At 42.9% G+C, this 20187-nt stretch overlaps 1 protein-coding gene across 1 annotated transcript; it reads left to right on the top strand.

The window, feature by feature from the left end:
• The first annotated feature begins 2652 nt into the window (after positions 1 to 2652).
• Positions 2653 to 16594, top strand: LOC128331012 (vomeronasal type-2 receptor 26-like). The gene is made up of 7 exons (XM_053264378.1): positions 2653 to 2698; positions 3395 to 3494; positions 5816 to 6104; positions 9226 to 10074; positions 12501 to 12719; positions 14004 to 14130; positions 15690 to 16594. The coding sequence occupies exons 1-7, from the start codon at positions 2653 to 2655 to the stop codon at positions 16592 to 16594; spliced, it is 2535 nt and encodes an 844-aa protein (XP_053120353.1).
• Positions 16595 to 20187: the final 3593 nt, after the last annotated feature.

Below are 20187 nucleotides of genomic sequence, written 5' to 3'. Positions count from 1 at the left end.
TCTTCAGCCTCCATTCCTGAGAAGCTCAGTTCAGGAGCCGGTATACACTCAGTATCCCCTGCTTTGAAGGGATATGCAAAGAACTCATTGAGCTTCTCTGCAGTATCCATATCTTGCTTAATAATACCTTTCACTCCCTCATCATCTAATGGTCAAATTGCATCCCTGGCAGATTTCCCACTTCTGATATATTTAAAGAATATATTCTCCTGGACACTTCTAGCTATATGCTCCTCAGACTCTCTTTTTGAATCTCTTATAGGGATATGCGAATTGATTAATGGTCAAATAGATTCAATTTGAATCTGGTCAATTCAAGTGATTTGACCTCAAATCAAAACACCCTTGGGAACACTGACCAGATCTGAGGTTGAATCAAATCACCTTAGATTTGAGTTCAAATCAATTGGACGATTTGAGTCCCCATTGAAATAATTTCTTCATAGGTATTCCCTATGAAGAAGTTATTTCACAACTGTGAATCTACAACATATAAAAATTCACTCCTTTGCCTGATTCCCTTGGGGGGTTGGGTGGAAGTTGGCACCCATAGGGCCCTACCACCCAACCCTTTTTGGTGCCCCCTAGTCATTAAAAATTGGGTTGAATCGATTTGAATTTGAATCAAATTGAGTCAGCCTAATTTTTAAGGTCTAAGCAGCACCAAAGTGGATTGGGTGGTTGGGCAGCATGGGTGCCAACTACCACCCAACCCACAAAGCAATTGGGCAAAGGGGTGGATTTTCAGAATTTTTTCTGTGTTGTAGAATCTTGGTTGTCACATAACTTCTTCATAGGGATTCACTGTGAAGAAGTTATATTAGAACTGAGAACCCACAACTCATAAAAATCCCTAAACATTCACCCCTTTGCCTGATCCTTTGGGGGTTGGGTAGTAGTTGGCACCAGGGGGCCCTACCACACAACCCAATTAAATGCCCTTAAAAATTTGGCCAAATAAATTGGAATTTGAATTGAATAGAATCAAATTCAAATTGAATCAACTCCAATTTCAAGGCAACTTATTCGCGCTCAAATCAAATCAGGCTGATTCAATTCAAACTTGAATTGAATTGCAAACATCAATTAGTGCAAAACCCTAATCCCTTGTTTTTTCCTTGCATTTCTTTTGCCAGAATTTGTGTTCCTTTCTGATATCAAGTAGACCATATATCAGGTATATCACATGGTCTACAAAAATGACAAATAAATAAAGAAATAAACACGTGTCTCATTTGTTTTAAATTGACCATTTGCACAATTGTGCAAATCCCTGTGGGGTTTTTTTTTTTAGCAGAGCTATGCATTCTTCTTGCACTAGTACAACTTTGCTTCTTGCATCACTTCTTCACTACACAGGATGTTAGCCACTATCAGTAAACAGACACCTGTTCCATAATTTATTTAAACATTTTTTATAATCTCTTCCTTATTACCATCTACCCATTCACTTAGGCCATAGTTTAGGTACGGCTCTGCTCCAGTGATAAATGAAACTATACCCCTAACTTTATCTTTCCATAGTTTACTTATGGCTCTGCTTCAGTGATGAATGATAAAACTGAATCAATTCTCTTCTACCAGATGCACCCAAAAAAATTATGTAGTCCTTAGAGTATTTCTGAGTAGTACTACTGAGTAGCTTAGTCTGAATGTCTGCTAATATTTATATTCTACTTTCCAATTTAAAAAAGTTTGCAAACTTCTTCATATAGAAATGAGAAGATGGTTACCTGTGCCAAAGGAGCTCATAAACTAAAAATAACATGAGGCAGACTTGAGCAAACAGCTACTAAAGTGAAGAGTTGTGCTAGGATGAATAGGGATAGTTGCTCTCCTCCTGCTAAAAAGGAAAGTGGAGCAAGACTTTGGTGTGGCTGTCTAGATGGTGGGCAGGTTTGGCTGCAATTTATCAGGGTTGAGGTCATGGTGTCTGAGCCCCTCCCCGCAACACTTTGAGTGGCAGCAGAGGTGCCCAGGCCACCCTCCCCCCCACCAGAATATGTGCCCTGGGCAGCAGGAGGCAGAGCAGGGCTTCAGCTCAGCACATGACCAGGAGGGAGAGTGGTGGGCTTTTCTGCCAATGTTCCTTCTAAGCTCCTCTGAGTTGATAAATGCAGAGGGTAATGGCAGCAATAGCCTATGCCTTTTCTATCAATGTGTGGTTGTTGTTGAATCCTCCCTCACGGGCTTCAGTGGAAGATGGTTGCAGTGCACACTGACAAGAGAACTTCCATTTTGTGGTGACTTTCTCTTTTTCCTGGACACCCCCAGTCCACCTTATACTGTTCCACCATGCATGTTAGATAATGCCTGTGTTTAGAGAAGGAGTGTGCAAACCGATTCAAATTCAAATTGGACCACACTCAAACTGGACTGGTTCAGATGCTCAACTTCAGACCGAACCTACCAGGCCATTTTTGGCCCAGCTTCAGGGTGGCAGTGGGTGTTAACATTTTTTTAAAAAAAGTAATGATTTACTGCCACTGAGGGGTAATTGCATGGTCACACAAATGGCCCACACACATGCGCAACAGCCCCAAAAATGGTCACCACACACAGAGGGCTGACACAGCCCCAAAATGGGCTGAACCAGCATAGGGAGACTTGGGGGAAGCCAGTGAGGGGAGGGGAACCAACTGAGACCCCTCCATGGCCTCAACAACACTCTCCAAGGCCACTGCAGCCCTTGGTGGAGGTAAGTCATTACTTTTAAAGAACAATTGTAACTCCCACCGCTACCCTTGAACCAGGCCCGAACCAGTTCTAATTCGAACCGGACCAGGCCCAATTTGAGGGGTGCCAAAATTGAACTTGCTTGTTCTGTTTCGAATCCAGTTTGGATTCGAACTGAACTGGGTAAACTGGTTTTGTGCAAATGCCTAGTTTAGCAGTGACAAACATGCTTTCTTTAGCAATGCCACCAAGAGATCATAGTGAGGACAGGTGACGGTCTCCCCCCTATAATTATTAGGATGACAGTGATTACTGCTTTTTTTCCTAAAGCACCATGGCGAATCAGGAACCAGTAGCAAACTAAATCCAAGAGTATAATTAACAATATAAATACTCCTTGTACAATGCAGATGGGGTACTTGGAAGTAGGGACAGTCAAGTTCCCATAGGATTGATTTCTGCTACTTTAGGCTTAAGTTTGCAGTTCAGCATATGAGTAGAGTGAATGGCCATTCAAAACAGGGTAGTGTGGTCTTGGAGACTCTATGGAAAATCTGGAAATTAGAAAACGTTTCTCATCAGGCAACTTTCATGTTTAAGATGCTGCTATCACTTCTGATGATGCTACTGCTGCTACCTCATATGGGCTGCTGGACTAATAGAGTGAAGTGCAGTTGGAGCAAGCATCTCACTTTTCTTCAAAAATATTTTCAACCAGGCAGCCCCATAATTGGGGGAATTACTTCTCAGATCTTCATGTTCGTTGGAGAAATTACCTTCAGTCAGCACCCACATCAGTCAGTGATCCATGATACCATGTAAGGACTCCCCCCCCCCCCCCATAGCATTTATCTAACAAGATAATTTGATCAGGTATGCTAGTTCTGGAATTAGCTGGACTCTCTTATTTGGAGGTGCCCACATGGCAGCAGTATTATACTGGAGCCCAGGCCATTTGAATTCATAGCAACCAGGAACCACTTGGGAGTTATGGGGGAGGGGGCAATGCAGAACCCAAAGAAGAGTTATAAAGCTAACTGTTGCTGATCCTTGCTAATTGGGCAGAGAAGCACCTTTTAAAGTGGTGGTTCTCTTATATTTATCAGGGGGAGAGCAACTGCAGAAATGGAAGAAAAAAGACAACTAAGAGGAGACGTGATAGAGGTAGATAACATTATGCGTGGTTTGGAGAAAATGGATAGGGAGAATTTCTTCTCATTCCCTCACATCACTAGAACCAGGGTCATCCTATGAAACTGGTTGCCAGGACAGATAAAAGGACAGATAAAAGGAAATACTTTTTCACATTGTGCATACTTATTTATGGAATTCTCTGCCATGGGATATGGTGATGGCCACCAGCTTGGATAGCTTTAAATGTGGCTTAGACAAATCCATGGAGGACAAGTCTATCAATGGCTACTAGTCCTGAATACTACTTGCAGAAGAGCAGAGGCAGGAGAGGGGTCATGCCTTCATCTCCTGACACCGAAAAAGAATCCAAATTATATATGCTAGTATTTTAATATTATCATAATAAAACTGAATGGTTAAAAATTATCCAGACTGTGTTATATATAATACATCCAAATCAATATATCTACCCTGTTTCCCCGAAAGTAAGACCTACCCCGAAAGTAAGACCTAGCAGTAATTTCTGATGTACCGCTAATTGCCCTAGTGCATTTTTGGGGGGCTAAAATGAATATAAGACACTGTCTTATTTTCTGGGGAACACGGTATATACTATAATAAAGTAGATTAAAATAGTCTCTGAGGCGAGTCTCACTGGTGTTTGTGGGGAGAGCAGGCTTAGCCTGCAGACAAGCAGGCAGGAAGCCCTGGACAGCTGGATCGGCTGTCCACACAACTGCCAGCTCTGTTACGGAGCCGGCAGGGGCTGTGGGGCTAGGGGGGCACACGGCCCCCAGAAGTTCCAGGATGCCCCGCACGAGCTCACGTGGGGCATCCTGGAGAGACTCTCAAGCCTGGGAGGCTGCTTGCTGAGCTGTGCCACAGCAACACACAACAACAAAAAATCCAGGTTAGCTGAGCGCTCACTCCACTAACATGGACTAAGGGGAGGGGGAATTAGCGGGGTTTGCTGCCGGGAACCGCATGGCTCCCATTGCAGCAAACAACCGCCAAAAAGTGGGCTAGGCTCCATCAGCCCACTTTTTGGTGGTCATGAGAATTGCCTCTTTATGTATCCAGCTGAAAAGATGAAATCCAATAATTCATGTCCAAAATATCATGTCCTCCATGAATGGGAGAAGTGTTGTTAGATGTTCCCAAATAAATGTCAATGCCGCATTGTGAGTGAGAAATAAAATGTCAAATCTTGGTTCTACTATTTTCTAGTCAATCTCATGGTGTTGTCAAATGCATTTCGATGAGGGTGTCTTCATCAGTGGCAATTATTAGTGAAATCTTTGCTTCTACAGGTAGTATCAGTCCCAACATGGGGATTGAACTGCATTAGTTCCACCCTTCAGCCTTCTTCTCAACAACCCTGCTGGATCAGGCCCAAGGCCCATCCAGTCCAGCATCCTGTCTCTCACAGTGGACCACCAGATGCCTCTGAGAAGCCCACAGGCAAGAGGTGAGGGCATGCCCTCTCTCTTGCTGTTGCTCCCCTGCAACTGGTATTTACAGGCATCTTGCCTCTGAGGCTGGAAGTGGCCTATAGCCACCAGACTAGTAGCCACCGATAGACCTGTCTTCCGAGAATTTCTCTAACACCCTTTTAAAGCCAATCAAGCTAGTAGCCATCACCACATCTCATGATAATCTCCTGTTTGTGCAGCTTCCCAAGACATCTGGTGGGCCACTGTGTGAAACAGGGTGCTATACTACATAGACCTTAGAAACGACATTTTTATCACTATTTGGCAAAATAGTTCTGGAAAATCAAACCAGTCCTTGCGCACACAGGATTCTACCTAGTCTAGGTTTACTTTCATGGGCAAATGTGTGGACAGAAAACAGACATAACCTGCATTTTACTACATTCCTATTCTAAATATATATTTAACAGAAATGGTGTTGTGAGGTTCACTTTCCAAGTCAGATGGTCTTGCTGGGTTACAATTCAATGGCACTGAATCACCCTGTGATACAGCATACACATTTCTTGCAGGATAGTAACTAAGCACTACCAGCATATCCTGGCCTTGGCATTTGCTGTAAAGGAGATAAACGAAAACCATCAAGTCTTACCCAATGCCACCTTGGGCTTCCACATCTATGACAGCTACTTCAGTCCAAAAGACAGCTACCGTGCTGCAATGAAACTTATCTCGACACATAACAGATTCACACCCAACTACAAGTGTGGCAAGAACAACCTAATATCAGTCATTGGAGACCTTTCTCCTGAAATCTCCCTCCATATATCAACCATCCTCAGCATCTACAAAATACCTCAGGTAGGATTTCTGAGGTTTAGAATAAGTCATCCATATCTTTCCTGAGATTTGTACCTTCATTTTCTAGTGAGGTCCACTGCCTGGATCTCCAGTTATGCAGTGCCAGCATTACATCTGAACACGGTTACTGCAGTTTCCTCCTCCTGCAACTGGAGTTGAGGGAGAAAGCTCCTCCCTTGCTCTAGCTGCTATTGGCTGTGTGGGCTGTCATACATGAAGCACAGTCCATTCCCCCTCCTATCTGCAGTCAGCAAGACTGCAGAGACGGAGCTTTCCATTTCATCCAAATTTGGATGGGAGAGTGGGAGGAGGAGGGCGCGGAACAGCAGCTCCATTGGGCCCATGGTTCTGCATTACGTCTGAAGGTGGCCTAACTCTGGGAGAACAAATGGAAGGGGAGTCCTGCACTCTTTTTAAATGCTCCTAAAGCCCCTAGACATCATTTGCGCTAACAAAGCGATTGCTGAAGGAAGGTGCACTAGTTCAAAGCTGTTGCATTATCTATATATTTGTGCTATGTTTGAAGCTTGCATTCCAGATGAGTGTGCTACCACATGCAGGCTTGCATCTGCATAACACTGCACAACTGCAGCATGTCTCATTTGTTTGAAATTGAGCCTTTGCACAACTGTACAAATCTCTGTGGGCTTTTTAAGCACAACTATGCAATATCCTTGCATTAGCACAACTTTGCTCATTATGCAAGTGCTCCATTACTTAGGATGGCGTAACTTCTTACTACAGGTGGCCCTTGGAAAGGAGAGCTGGTCTTGTGGTAGCAAGCATGACTTGTCCCCTTAAGCTAAGCAGGGTCTGCCCTGGTTGCATATGAAAGGGAGACTAGAAGTGTGAGCACTGTAAGATATTCCCCTCAGGGGATGGAGCTGCTCTGGAAAGAGCAGAAGGTTTCAAGTTCACTCCCTGGCTTCTCCAAGATAGGGCTGAGAGAGATTCATGCCTGCTAGGGGTGTGCAATTCAGATTTTTGGTGTTTCAATTCGGATCCGAATCGAAACACCCCCGATTCATTCTGTATCTGAATCTGGCCCTTCCGTATCACCCCTGATTAGATTTGGACCTGATTTAAAAATGGGTCCTGGGGACAAAAGAGTGGGGTGGGGTGGTGGTACCTAATGGGTGGAAGCTACCACCCAAATTGCAGAGGGATTGGCCAAAGGGCTGATTTTTGGTGAATTTTTGAAGTTTTAGTGTCTTTGGGGCAGTTTGGGGGCATAACGTGGGATCTGGGCCAAAAGAGTGGGGTGGGGTGGTAGTGCCTAATGGGTTGAGGCTACCACCCCAATTGCAGAGTGATTGGGCAGAGGGCTGATTTTTGGTGAATTGTTGAAGTTTAAGTGTCTTTAAGGTTTCCCCCCATTAGGTATAATGGAGGGTGTATCACTTCACATCGGGGGGAAAGGGGTGGCCTAGAGCAGTGTGGGGCTGGTGGTAGTGCCAGGTAGGGGCAAGGAAGCTACCTGAATTTTTTCAAAGGATTTGGTCAGAGGGCTGATTTTTGGTGAATTGTTGAAGTTTACGCGTCTTTAAGGTTTTTCCTCAAAAGGTATAATGGAGCTTTCAGCAGCCCCATAAGTGCACTTGGGGGGTGCTGGGGTGGCCCAGAGTGAGTGGTGGTGTAGTGCACATAGGGTGCCAACCACCCCCATGGGTTTCTAAACCATGGGGTACAGGGTTCTGTTGTTTCCTAGGTGTTCTGAGTGTAGATTTCTATGATAGCAAATGAGAGTGGATTCATGGTGTCTCATTGAAAATCTCATTTGCTATAATAGAATCCACACTCAGAACACCTCAGAAACAACAGCCTGTACGCTGTGGGTTAGCAACCCATGGGGGTGGTTGGCACCCTATGTGCTCTACACCACCACTCTCTCTGGGCCACTCCAGCACCCCCCAAGTGCAGTTATGGGGCTGCTGAAACCTCCATTACACCTTATTAGCAAAAACCTTGAAGACCCCAAAAATTTAACAATTCACCAAAAAGAAGCCCGTTGCCCAATCCCTCTGCAATTGGGATGGTAAACTCCACCCATTAGGTGCTATCACCCCACCCCACTCTTCTGCCCCTGATCCCACATTATGCCCCAAATATGCCACAAAGACACTAAAATTTCAAATATTCACCAAAAATCAGCCCTCTGCCCAATCCCTCTGCAATTGGGGTGGTAGCCTCCACCCATTAGGCACTACCACCCCACCCCACTATTTTGCCCCTGGGACCCGAAATTCAAGTAGATGTCACATCAGACCTTTTTGACCTTTTGAAGTCAATGGGAGGCAAAAAGGCGGGAAATTCAAATAGACGTCATTGCTCAAAATGGAGGGGGAAGAAGAAGGCATCTATTGGCCACAAAATGGGGGGCTGAAACAACAGATATTTCGGCTCCAAAAAATTTCGGAGGGCTAGAAGGGTGATTTGGTTCGGATCTGAATCACCCGAAATTGGCTGTTTCGGGTACAGATCGTTTTGTACCCGAAACGTTTCGCACATCCCTACTGCCTGCAACCTTGGAGAAGCTGCTGCCAGTCTGTGAAGACAATACTGAGCTAGATAGACCAATGGTCTGACTCAGTATATGGCAGCTTCCTACGTTCCTATGTTATCCACAGGGATTCTGTTCCTGCCAATTTCCATAGATAATGAAAACTTGAGGTAATGGGTATTAGGGGGCTTAGGTTCCTGGGGGACAAAAAGGGGCAGAGAGAAGGCAGAAATAAGTGAAATAACATACCGTGCCATACTTTCCAGGTCTTCAGCTGTCCAGCAATGCCCCCTGAACACCCAATTCTGATGATTTTCTGCCGAAAATCATGGGGGTGGCTGGGTTTAAAAAGACAAGATGTCTATTTAAGAAAATGGTGGCCAGAAATGACATTGGAGGCCACCTAGGAACAGTGGATAGGCAATTTTCTTATATATTTGTACCCACGAATAATGAAGCTGGGTCTCCATTGCCCAACCATGGGTGTGTGAAACTGCAGGTGCCAGGACCATGGAAAATGAGGGGCACCTGTATCAGTAAACACACACCTGTTTCATAGTTCACTTTGAAATTTTATTAATCTCTCTTATTCCCATCTACCTCCACCTTATCTTTCCATAGTTTACTTATGGCCCTGCTCCAGTGATGAATGATAAAACCGAATCAATTCTCTTCTACCAGATGGTCCCCAATGAAATGTATGTGTATAAGGGGATTATTCAGTTACTTTTGTATTTTCGGTGGACATGGGTGGGTGTTCTTGCCAGAAATAATGAAAACGGAGAAAGGTTTGTGCAGACTATCCACGTACTGTTTTCCCCAAGTGGCATCTGTCTTGCCTTCTTAAGAAGAACTGATACATTTCACATGAATCAAGTTTTTGAGAATCAAGCATGGTTGGTGGAAACATACAAGGTTTTTATGAAGAGTCATGCCAATGTAGTGATAATCTATGAAGAGGCTATACTATTGCTGAGATGGTTGCTCTATCTGCCCCAAATGGAATGGGTGACAATGGAGCCTAAGGGGAAAGTGTGGATTATTAAAACCCAGATGGAGTTCACATCGTTGATGTATCAAAGGAGTTGGGATATACAAGACTTGCATGGTGCTTTGTCCATCAGCACTCATTCCACTGAACTATTGGGATACCAAAATTTTCTGCAGACTAGGAACCATCTCTTGGCCAAAGAAGATGGCTTTATCAGGAACTTCTGGGAACAGGCTTTCACCTGTGTATTTCCAAATCCATCGGATAATATAGAAGCTGAGAACATCTGTACAGGAGTTGAGAAGCTGGAAAGCCTTCCTGGCTTTTTCTTTGAGATGAGTATGACTGGGCACAGCTACAATATTTACAAAGCTGTCTATGCTGTGGCCTATTCTTTACATGCCCTGTTCTCATCCAGACTCAAAGACAGAGAAATGGTCAATACAAGGAGAGTGAATCTTCAGGAACTGTCATGGCAGGTAATAGTCTCTGGAGGCAAAAAGGCAGAGTGCCTGATCTCTGCATGCAGTAAATTATTGTCCCTACACCCACTGCCACAATTAAGACACAGAACACAATAGCTTGGGTAAAAGGGCCACAAACTTTATTAATAGTCAAATTGGTGAACTGAGAGTGGTAACAACTCCACCCCCACCTCACCAACAACACAGGCCTATCACAGGCCAGGATAAGACTTGAGAGTCCTTACCTGAGCCTAGCATGGGCGACACACCCTGACTCAAGGATAGAAGCAGTGTAACCGGCTTTATCTCTATCATTGTCAACCTAGAGGGTCAGGGCACTTCTAGGGCTTCACTCCCCTTAAGCCGCACAGCCTTTTATGTTTATGAAGCCCTGAAGGAGATATTGTGGTGAATCAAGTTCCCCGAGCTACATAGCCTTTGAGGAGAGATTGACCAGTCAACCCCTTACTAACTGCCCAAGGGTGTTCTCCGAAATCAAATCCTTTTAAACCTCCACCCAACCTGCACTGTACTTGCCCAGTTGTGACCTAACTATCTAAGACTAGAATAAACAGAACAGAGTAGGCAAAAGTAGACAGAGTAGGTCTTGTAAGACCCTTGACAAGAGCCAATCAATCAAGGGACAAAAATTCCTACTCGGTCCCTAAAAGGATGGCCAGCATAGCCCACTCTATTCCTAGGGATGGGAGGGAGGGAAAGCAAGGCAGAGACAAACTGAAGAGGGGAGGCGAAGCAGAAGCAAAGGGCCAACTGGCCTTGCCTCCAAAAAGCCCTGCCCAATCAGGGCGAACATGCAGAGGTCTGGTGAGGGGGTGGGACAAAGACCCATCCCCCAGCATGAGGCTGCTGGATGAGGCATTGTTCCCACACCCACTACTGCAAGTAAGACATAGAACACAATAACTTGGGTAAAAGGGCTATGAATTTATTGATAGTCAAGTTGGTGAATTAAGATTGATGTAAACTCATCCCCCACAACAGTGCAGGCCTACCACAAGCCAGGTTCAGACTTGAGAGTCCTTACCCGAACCTGGCATGGGTGACACACCTTGACTCAAGGATAGAAGCAGTGTAACCGGCTTTATCTCTATCTTTGTCAACCTAGAGGGTCAGGGCACTTCTAGGGCTTCACTCCCCTTAAGCCGCACAGCCTTTTAGGTTTGTGAAGCACTGAAGGAGATATTGTGGTGAATCAAGTTCCCCGAGCTGCATAGCCTTTGAGGAGAGATTGACCAGTCAACCCCTTACTAACTGCCTAAGGGTGCTCACCAAACTCAAACCCTTCTAAACCTCCACCCAGCCCGCACTGTACCTGCCAAAAATGGAGGTCAACCTAGCTTGGCCTTCCTATCCCACCACCTTCCAATGCTTCAAGAAGGCCCCTCTGCAGGTTGGCCAAATAGATGTTGCATCCCTCCTCAGACAGGTGAACACCACCAGCCCGATAAAGGCTGGGCAAGGAGTGCAGGATCCCCAGCTGCGAAATGAACTTTCCACCCATCACAACCACTTGCTTGGCCATAGAAGTGTTAACCTTCTTCCTGGCCCTTTCCACTCCCTGCAAATTGTGCACCCCACTCCACACTTGCCTCAGAAGCCAACCCACCTACATAATGACTACCCTTGGTAAAACCTCAGGAATCATGTAGAAAGTCAAAAGCATTGCACATCAAAAGCATTGTGGTGTCCTCTGTATAGATTGCCATCCTGTGAAGGTCGCTTGGCATTGGTTCATCTAGCTGAGTATTATTTACCCTGACTGGCAGTGGATCTCCATGGTTTCAGGCAGCAGTCTTTCACAGTACTATCTGGAGATGCTAGGGACTGAACCTGAGCCTTTCTATGTGCAAAGCAGATGCTTTGCCACTGAGCTATGGTTCCATCCCAACTTTAACATCTTTTGGGTGTCAGACGAGTATATTTAGCCAGGCATTCCAGCATATTGCTGACTCTAATTCTATTAATGTTGTCATTGGTTTTATTGATTATGTGAGCACTCCTTCTACTCCTTCTATTCTTTTATTGAACTTGACTATATTTATTTTGGTGTTTTATTGTCTGCATTTGTATGTTGCAAAATACATATTTAATTTATACATAAGAAGCATAGCTTAGGGCCTTGGGATGAGCAATTATTCACTAGTAGAGCATAAACGTTGCATGCAGAAGATCATCTCTTTGATCCGAGACATCTCAAGTTAAAGGATGATAATATTTGTGAACCGCTAGAGCCATCTGGGTGAGGAGGTATAAAAATCTAATAAACAAACAACAACAACAACAACAATAGCTTCTGTATCAAACCCTGGAGAGTTATTGCCAGTGGAACTAAACAGCACACAGAGCCAATAGCTTGAAAGTATAAGTTCAAGTTATCCAATGCTGATCTTCTCAATTTTTTTGTTTCTTTTCCAATCTAGCTACACCATTTTTTGAAAAGAGTCTCATTTAACAACAGCGGTGGGGATGAGATCTCTTTTGACAAGAATGGGGAAGCACTAGCTGGATTTGAGATTTTCAACTGGGTCACTTTCCCAAACCAATCCTTTAAAAGAGTACAAATTGGAAGGCTGGATTCTCAGGGGAAAGTATTCATCAGTCATGATGAAGCCATCACCTGGCATAGCACTTTTAACCAGGTACGTAGGGACTAATTGCAAGTACTCCTTATAATTTGAAGGAATACTTTGTTTTGCTCCAGATGTGTGAATTTCAATGGACAGTGCTGTGCCCTTTTAAGTTGCCAACTTTCTAAGTGTATGTGTAAAAAAAATCCTTAGTATTGCAAACACTTGATAATGCAGGATAAACATTCAGAATCACCCAAACAAATGAGCAAAAATTAGAATAAAAATTAACAAATGTAAGTGCAATGTCCTGAACTCAAGAAATAAAAGTCCATAACATCTTTTGGACTGGATGATAACCTATCAAAAAGGATTAGACAACAAGATTCATAGTTTATAATAATCTGAATTTGAGCTGGCATTAGAAGACCATTGCAAAGCAAGCAAGCATGGTTTTAGTTTTTATTATGAAGGATACTAGTTTACATATCCTGCAGTGTAACACAGGTAGTGACATTGCTGCATAAGAGGGCAATACAGATACTGCTGACTCTGTCATGATACATGTTGTGCATGACTTCCATTGAAAATAATGGAAGCTAAACATGAAGTGTAATCGTCAATAGTAATCGAACTTGTGCAGCACTTAACATGTGTAGAAATTCAAAAGCAGTCCATGGCTTACTATGTGCTCTAGATTGGGGTGAGTGAATTTGGCTCTCCAACTGTTGTTGAAGTCCAATTCCCATCATCCCCAGTTGCAATAAATTGTGGTTAGGGATGATGGAAGTTGTAGTTCAACAACAGCTGGAGGGCCAAGTTTGCCACCCATGTTTTAGATGATCAAGGACACCATTATTATTTTATTCATTTGTTTATAGTGGCTGACATCCAGACTAAATTGATTAGTCTAAATGGATTTGGTGGACATTACTCCTGAATAATCTACTGATATTAAGTGGTCCTTTAGAGTAACTCCCGAGTAGCACTGAGTAGTAACTGGGTTTGGATGTCTGCCAATAGTATACGCCACTTTTCAATTTCAAAACGTCCGCACACTGGTTCACATCAGAATGGGAAGACAACTCCCTGTGCCAAAGGATCTCATAATCTAAAAATAACACAAGGGAGACTCTATCACACAGCCACTAAAAAGGGGAGTTGTGCTAGGATGAATAGGTACTGTTGCTCTCCATTCTAAATACAAAACTACTTTAAAAGGCATCTATTTGCCAATTTAGTAGAGTTATTCTGTACAACAGGTTCATTTGCTCAACCATAGTCCCTTCAATGACAAATGCATTTCCCAGACATAATTTTTAATGGCAATATTCACTTTTTCCCTTTAAAAACTAGACATTGCCCATTTCTGTGTGCACAGACAGCTGCTGCCCTGGTTATTTCAGGAGAAAACAGGAGGGAAAGGAATTTTGCTGTTTTGATTGCATCCCATGTCCAGAAGGGAAGATTTCAAGCCAGAAGGGTAAGATAAATAGTGTAGAACATTCTCCTATGTACAAATCTCAACAGAGGGCAGACTACAGATGTACGTGTGCAGCAGGCATCTTCCACCCACCAATGGTTATGGTCATTCATGCTCCAGTTATTCCAAGACTGGAGTATTGTAATATGACATAACAGTGCTGAGAAAAGGTTTGTGAACCTCCTAGGATGGTCTATATGTATGTTAGCACAATTGTTATTCAAAACATGGTTAGATCCTAAGCTAAACCATGAGAAGAACATCCCCAAATGAATAAGTAACTCAGCCAAAAATGGTATTTTTGGAATATTCAATCAACAGAGCAAGTCAACGGCAAAATCCTTGTGTGCAAAAGTATGTGAACCCTGCATTTAGTAACTTGGGGCACTTCCTTGAACAGCAATAACTGCAACTAACTGGTGAGTTAGTTGTAACTGGTGAGCAGCCTCTCACATGGGCTTGGAGAAATGTTGGCCCATTCTTCCATACAAAACTGTTTCAACTCTCTGATATTTGTGGGCTTCCTCGAATGAACAACTTGTTTGAAGACCTGCCACAACATTTCAGTAGGGTTTTGGCTGGGACTTTGACATGGTCACTCCAAAACCAATAGTAGGCAAGATACCGCTACTCCAGTTGCAGGCTAGTAACAGCAGGAGAGAGGGCATGCCCTCAGCTCTTACCTGTGGGCTTTCCAGAGGCATCTGATGGATGCTGGACTAGATAGGCCTTGGGCCTGATCCAGCAGGGCTATTCTTATGTTCTTAGGGCTTTTTCAGTGGTGGAACAAAGTTGATGGAATGTTCTGTCCATTTACTTTCCTTGCAAGCATCAGGTCAAGAGCCAGATGGATCATGAAGCCATTGGGCTTAGTTGAATTGATGTATAGACCCCTGATTTGTTGCCGAAATTTTTGTGGATGTTGCTGCTGCTCTTGTTGCTTCTGGTTTGTTTAGTGTGTTTTGTGAATTAGATATGTATTTTTAAAACCATTGTTAGCTGCTTTGAGTCATGTTAAAATTGAGATATAGCAGGATGTACGTTGGTTAAAGATTATGACTGACATACAGCAGAAGGGCACACCAGTAAGTAATGTTGCATACAGGCAAGTTGTGCAAGCTCTACAAAAACAAAAACTGTGCAAATGACATTCTTTCCAATTGGCTTACTCTTCTGTGACATTATTTGCACAATTTTTGCATTTGGGCAGTTTGCACAAATTGTGTGCATGTGTTAATGGGCTGATGTTCCCTTGTGTGGTATGTCAGTCAGTAAATAAATAAAACCCATCATAGTTAATCTATACCCCACTAAAATTAATGAAGTTTTCAAAGCAGTTTGTGATGCAGCAACAGGAGTGTCTATTTAAAGTCACACCTCAAGCTTGGAACATAAGACCAAAAGGACTTCAATTTATTGTGGCTATGGTCAATGTTTGCTTCATAAAGCCTGATATAAAAGTGATCCAGAGAGAGGTTTTTGGAGGATATATGGCTGATAACATAATCAATGATAATGACCTCTCTGCTTTCACATTCCTCTCATATATTATTGTTCAGACACAGATAACTGCTTAATATGCCCAGATGATCACTATCCAAGCGTGGATAAGGATTCATGTATTCCAAAGAAGATAACCTTCCTATCGTATGAAGAACCTCTGGGAACCTGTTTAGCATTTTTGGCCCTTTCCTTTTCTTTGTTCACAACTTTGGTTCTGGGGACATTTAAAAAGCATCATGACACTCCCATTGTTAAAGCCAACAACCGGAACCTCAGCTATGCTCTCCTCATCTCCCTCCTGCTCTGCTTCCTTTCTGCACTGCTATTCATTGGACATCCTGAGAAGGTGACGTGTCTCTTCCGACAAAGTGCTTTTGCCATCATCTTCTCTGTGGCTGTTTCTTGTGTGTTGGCAAAAAGCATCACAGTGGTTCTGGCTTTTAAGACCACCAAGCCAGGAAGCAGTATGAGGAAATGGGTGGGAAAGGAACTGACCATCTCCATTGTTCTTTCCTGCTCTTTTATCCAAGCAGGCATCTGTACTCTGTGGCTAACCCTCTATCCTCCTTTCCCAGATGCTGATATGCATTCAATGAATAAAGAAATTGTCCTGGAATGTAATGAAAGAGCAACTATGTTTTATTGTGTTCTAGGCTTCATGGGTTTGCTGGCCAGTGTGAGCTTCACTGTGGCATTTTTTGCCAGGAAGTTACCTGATAGTTTCAATGAAGCCAAACTCATCACTTTCAGCATGGTAGTGTTTTGTAGTGTTTGGCTGTCCTTTTTTCCAACATATCTGAGCACCAAGGGGAAATATACAGTGGCTGTGGAGATCTTCTCTATCTTAGCCTCCAGTGCTGGCTTGCTGGTTTGCATCTTTTGCCCTAAATGTTACATTATTGTGTTGAGGCCAGAGCTGAACAAAAGGGAACAGCTATGGGGAAAGCACTGCAAAACATAATGCAATTCAGAAGTCTGTATGAGTGTGCACTTGGAAGGCCTCTCCCTCCCAGGAGCTCTTCAGTTTCTGTCTCCATTAAAGATTTTCCCTGGACCATCAATTAAAACAAACATAACTTCAATGTGGCATTCCAGGTTTGCATTTCTAGATACATCTTCCCTTGAAGAAAAGAGTTCTGAAGATTTGCTTTCCTTGGGGCTTTTTGTACAGTAGGTGTACCAGAGATTTTTATTGTGCTTCTATTTTGCTGCCTGAGCTGAACAAAAGGGAACAACTCATAAAGAGAAAACAAATAACATAACACAATTCTGAAGGATGTATCTGCTATGTGCTTATACATGGAAATATTTTGCCCTAACCTTCATTCTCCACAGAAAATTTCAGATCATCTCACGTTTTAAAAGTGGGGTTTGGATTGAGGGGTACTATCCCCATATTTCTGTGATTTTGATTGCGGGAGAAGTGGAATATGTGCCAGCCACTCAGGCTTGCCAGGAAGTAGCATAGATACATAAATTGTTGCAGAATGCTGGAGCTGATGAGCCAAAATGAACTGAATTGCTTGAGAATAATCCAAGTTGTATTTCGCTTTCACAAATGGAAAAGACAAAATCCAAAACAAAGCATATTGTGACAAAATACCATTAAGTACGTGATGTAAAAGAAAACATTTTCACCCCCCGCCTCCTCTGCCAGAGCCCGCCACCGCCACCTCCTTTCCCCGCTGTCCACCTCCTCCTTCGCTTCCCCGCAGTGGCCATGCTCACCGCCTGCACAAAGTAAGGAGCTCTGGCGCCAGTAAGCTCCCTGTCCCTGCTGCTTCAGAAACCTCCTGCTGCATCTGGCCCTGCTTTCACCTGCCAATCTGCAGGCCTGAAGGGCAGGAAATTCAAACAGACATCATCTAAACTCAAATGGAGACTGAGGAGAAAGACTTCACTCGATAACAAAACGGAGGTATGAAACGTTTTCCAAAAAACAAAACTTTCGGTTCTGAGGCAGGGTTATTTTGCTTCAGATACAAAAATCTTCGTTATTGCATTTTTCATTTTCAGTAGGTATACAAAACATCTGAAATAGCCATTTTCGGATACAAAATGTATTGTTGCCGAATCGAAATGCACAAGCCTAGTTACTTTCCCTCTGCACCATTAGGTGGTTCTGCCAGCTATACACTGGGGGGAAAGGTTATCTCCACCACAATCCTCTGTCGGCAGGTTCAGATGAACACAACCCTGCACATTCAATATCATCAGGGTTGTGGCAATCTAAACCACCCACCCACCCTTTTTGTTGTAGTTTTTTTGCTGTTTCCCACTAGGAGAAATGGAAAAAGACCAGAGATATACTATGGATAGCTGATGCATTGATAACAGACTTACTCAAGCTGACATATTATGGTTGCAGATATTGTAATCATTTTGGATTTGTTCTGGTGGCTCAAATTCCAACTTCTGTGGGGTCAGATGCTTCTGAATGTTTTACTTGTTCATAAGAACATAAATTCTTATGAACTTATGGTTATTTTATATGGTTATAAAATGTATAGTTATTTTATGTATGCATTTAAAACTCTTTTTAGTTCTCTTTTCATTTTTTAGCGGAATATTTTAATTGTGTAATTTTTATAGTCTTGTTTTAATTTTTCTATGTGAACCACCTTGGGATTGTTTTAATGGAAGGTGGTATACAAATTTAACAATAAATAAAATAAAATGAATAAATAAGAAATAAGAGCAGCCCTGCTCAGCCTCAGTTTGACCCATGGTGACTCAGGGAGGGCTCTATAATTGCTCAGTACTGATTCAATAGAGTGATTCATTTATTTACGGTCAACGGCCAAATAAGCATTACAGCAAAACACAATACAATAACATAAGTAAAGATTTAAAAACCAGTTTGCAGACACCTTATTTTACATGCCTCCAAACAAAAACAAGCAATCCTGTGGGTGACCTCTTCATGCTTTTCTTCTAAAAATTGAACAATACAATGCAGCCAGCTATTGTAGGAAGAGAACCAGAATGGTAAAAACTGTCACTCAGCCTTGTGGGGCAATCTCACTGTGGCTCTGCCTCCAAGTAGTAGTTTAGTGACAGTCTGGTTCTTGTTACTCCCAGTGACCTTTTGCTGTAGTCAAGGAAGTTCCGGGCTTAATCATCCTCCCCCAGCTCCAAGCCACGTGGACTTAGCCCTATTCACACATTATGTTCAGTCCATGTGCAATCTGTGTTCAATGTATGCATTTACAGTTAGTAACACATTATGTTCCATGGACTTACAGTAGTACACTTCCTATTTATAACCTGGGTTTGGAGGTGGGGCACACTATTCACTTTTAAAATGAATATATGTACAGTTATTCACACAAGAATAAATGTACATGTGCATGGACACCTGTATGGACATACAACATAATGTCGGAATTGGGCTTCTGAAGTTGGTGAAGTTGCCAGTGCCTCAAAAAGGACACCCAGCCTTAAGGAATTGGTTTAAAATCCTCTCTAAAGAGTGCCTTAGGGTGCTCACCAATCTTCTCTGCTCTGCTCTGCTCACTTTTGCCCATTTCTGCTATCTGCTGCTGCTCCTTCTCCTCCCATGCACTCTGGATTTAATAGAGCAGAAGAAGGAAATGTGAAGGAAATGAATGTACTTATCTGAAGCAACTCTGGGAAGACACTTGAGGCTACCATTCTCTTCTCCTTCTCTTCTCACTTGTTCTCTGCAGCATTGGGGCCATCTTATCAGTCTGCAACAGCCCTGACACATTATGCAGTAGTGCCGTACCACTGCGCATCACGTCAGCCCTTTTTTTGAGCATCAAATGTCCTGTGTTCTTTTTACCTTCCTTGACGGTCATGTTAATAACCCACTCTGAAGCTGACCAGTATATAATAAGCTTCAGAGTCGCAACAGCCAAAGGTAGCACCCCAGGAAAGGGTTCACTCCAGTTGCCTGTTTGTAAAATTTTATTTTTATTTAAAATTTACACAGGCCTTCTAACAATTACTGAATATACAAGGATATTAAAGGGAATCAAACAAAAATTCAAATCTATTCAATTGTGAAAAACTGTGCATGTGACATTACAGAAGAGTAAGCCCATTAGGAATAATGGGCTTACACTTTTGCAACACCACATGCATAATTTTTGCATTTGAGTAACTTGCATGCATGCCATGTTACTAGGCTAGTTTACTCCTGTGTAGTGTCAGCCAGTCTCTGCTCTGCTGCATCTTCACAGAAACTAACTGAAGGCTATGAAGGATATTGCACAGCTGCCAAATGTTTGTGCCTCTATCAAATAGAAAGAGCTGCTTTTGTTTCTTTACTGGTGATGGCAACCTGTTGATATTCTGGAATGCAAACTGCACTCGCCATCCCACTTGATACAAAACCTACCTAACAATGTTTGCCAGTATTTGAATTCAAGCATTTAATCGCTTTGAGCTTGCTAGTGTATCCCTAGTTACTCAGGAAAAAATATATAATCCTATGGCTGGACAAACAGCATACAGCCACACTGAATCATAAACATAAAGATGAATAAACATAAAAAAGAATAATCTGCCTACTTTCATTTCATTTCCCCT

The sequence above is a fragment of the Hemicordylus capensis genome, chromosome 6 (genome assembly GCF_027244095.1).
Source record: "Hemicordylus capensis ecotype Gifberg chromosome 6, rHemCap1.1.pri, whole genome shotgun sequence".
NCBI classification, from domain to species: Eukaryota; Metazoa; Chordata; class Lepidosauria; order Squamata; family Cordylidae; genus Hemicordylus; species Hemicordylus capensis.
The sequence above is the reverse complement of the archived record's forward strand: the minus strand, read 5'-3'. Positions and strand labels throughout refer to the sequence as shown.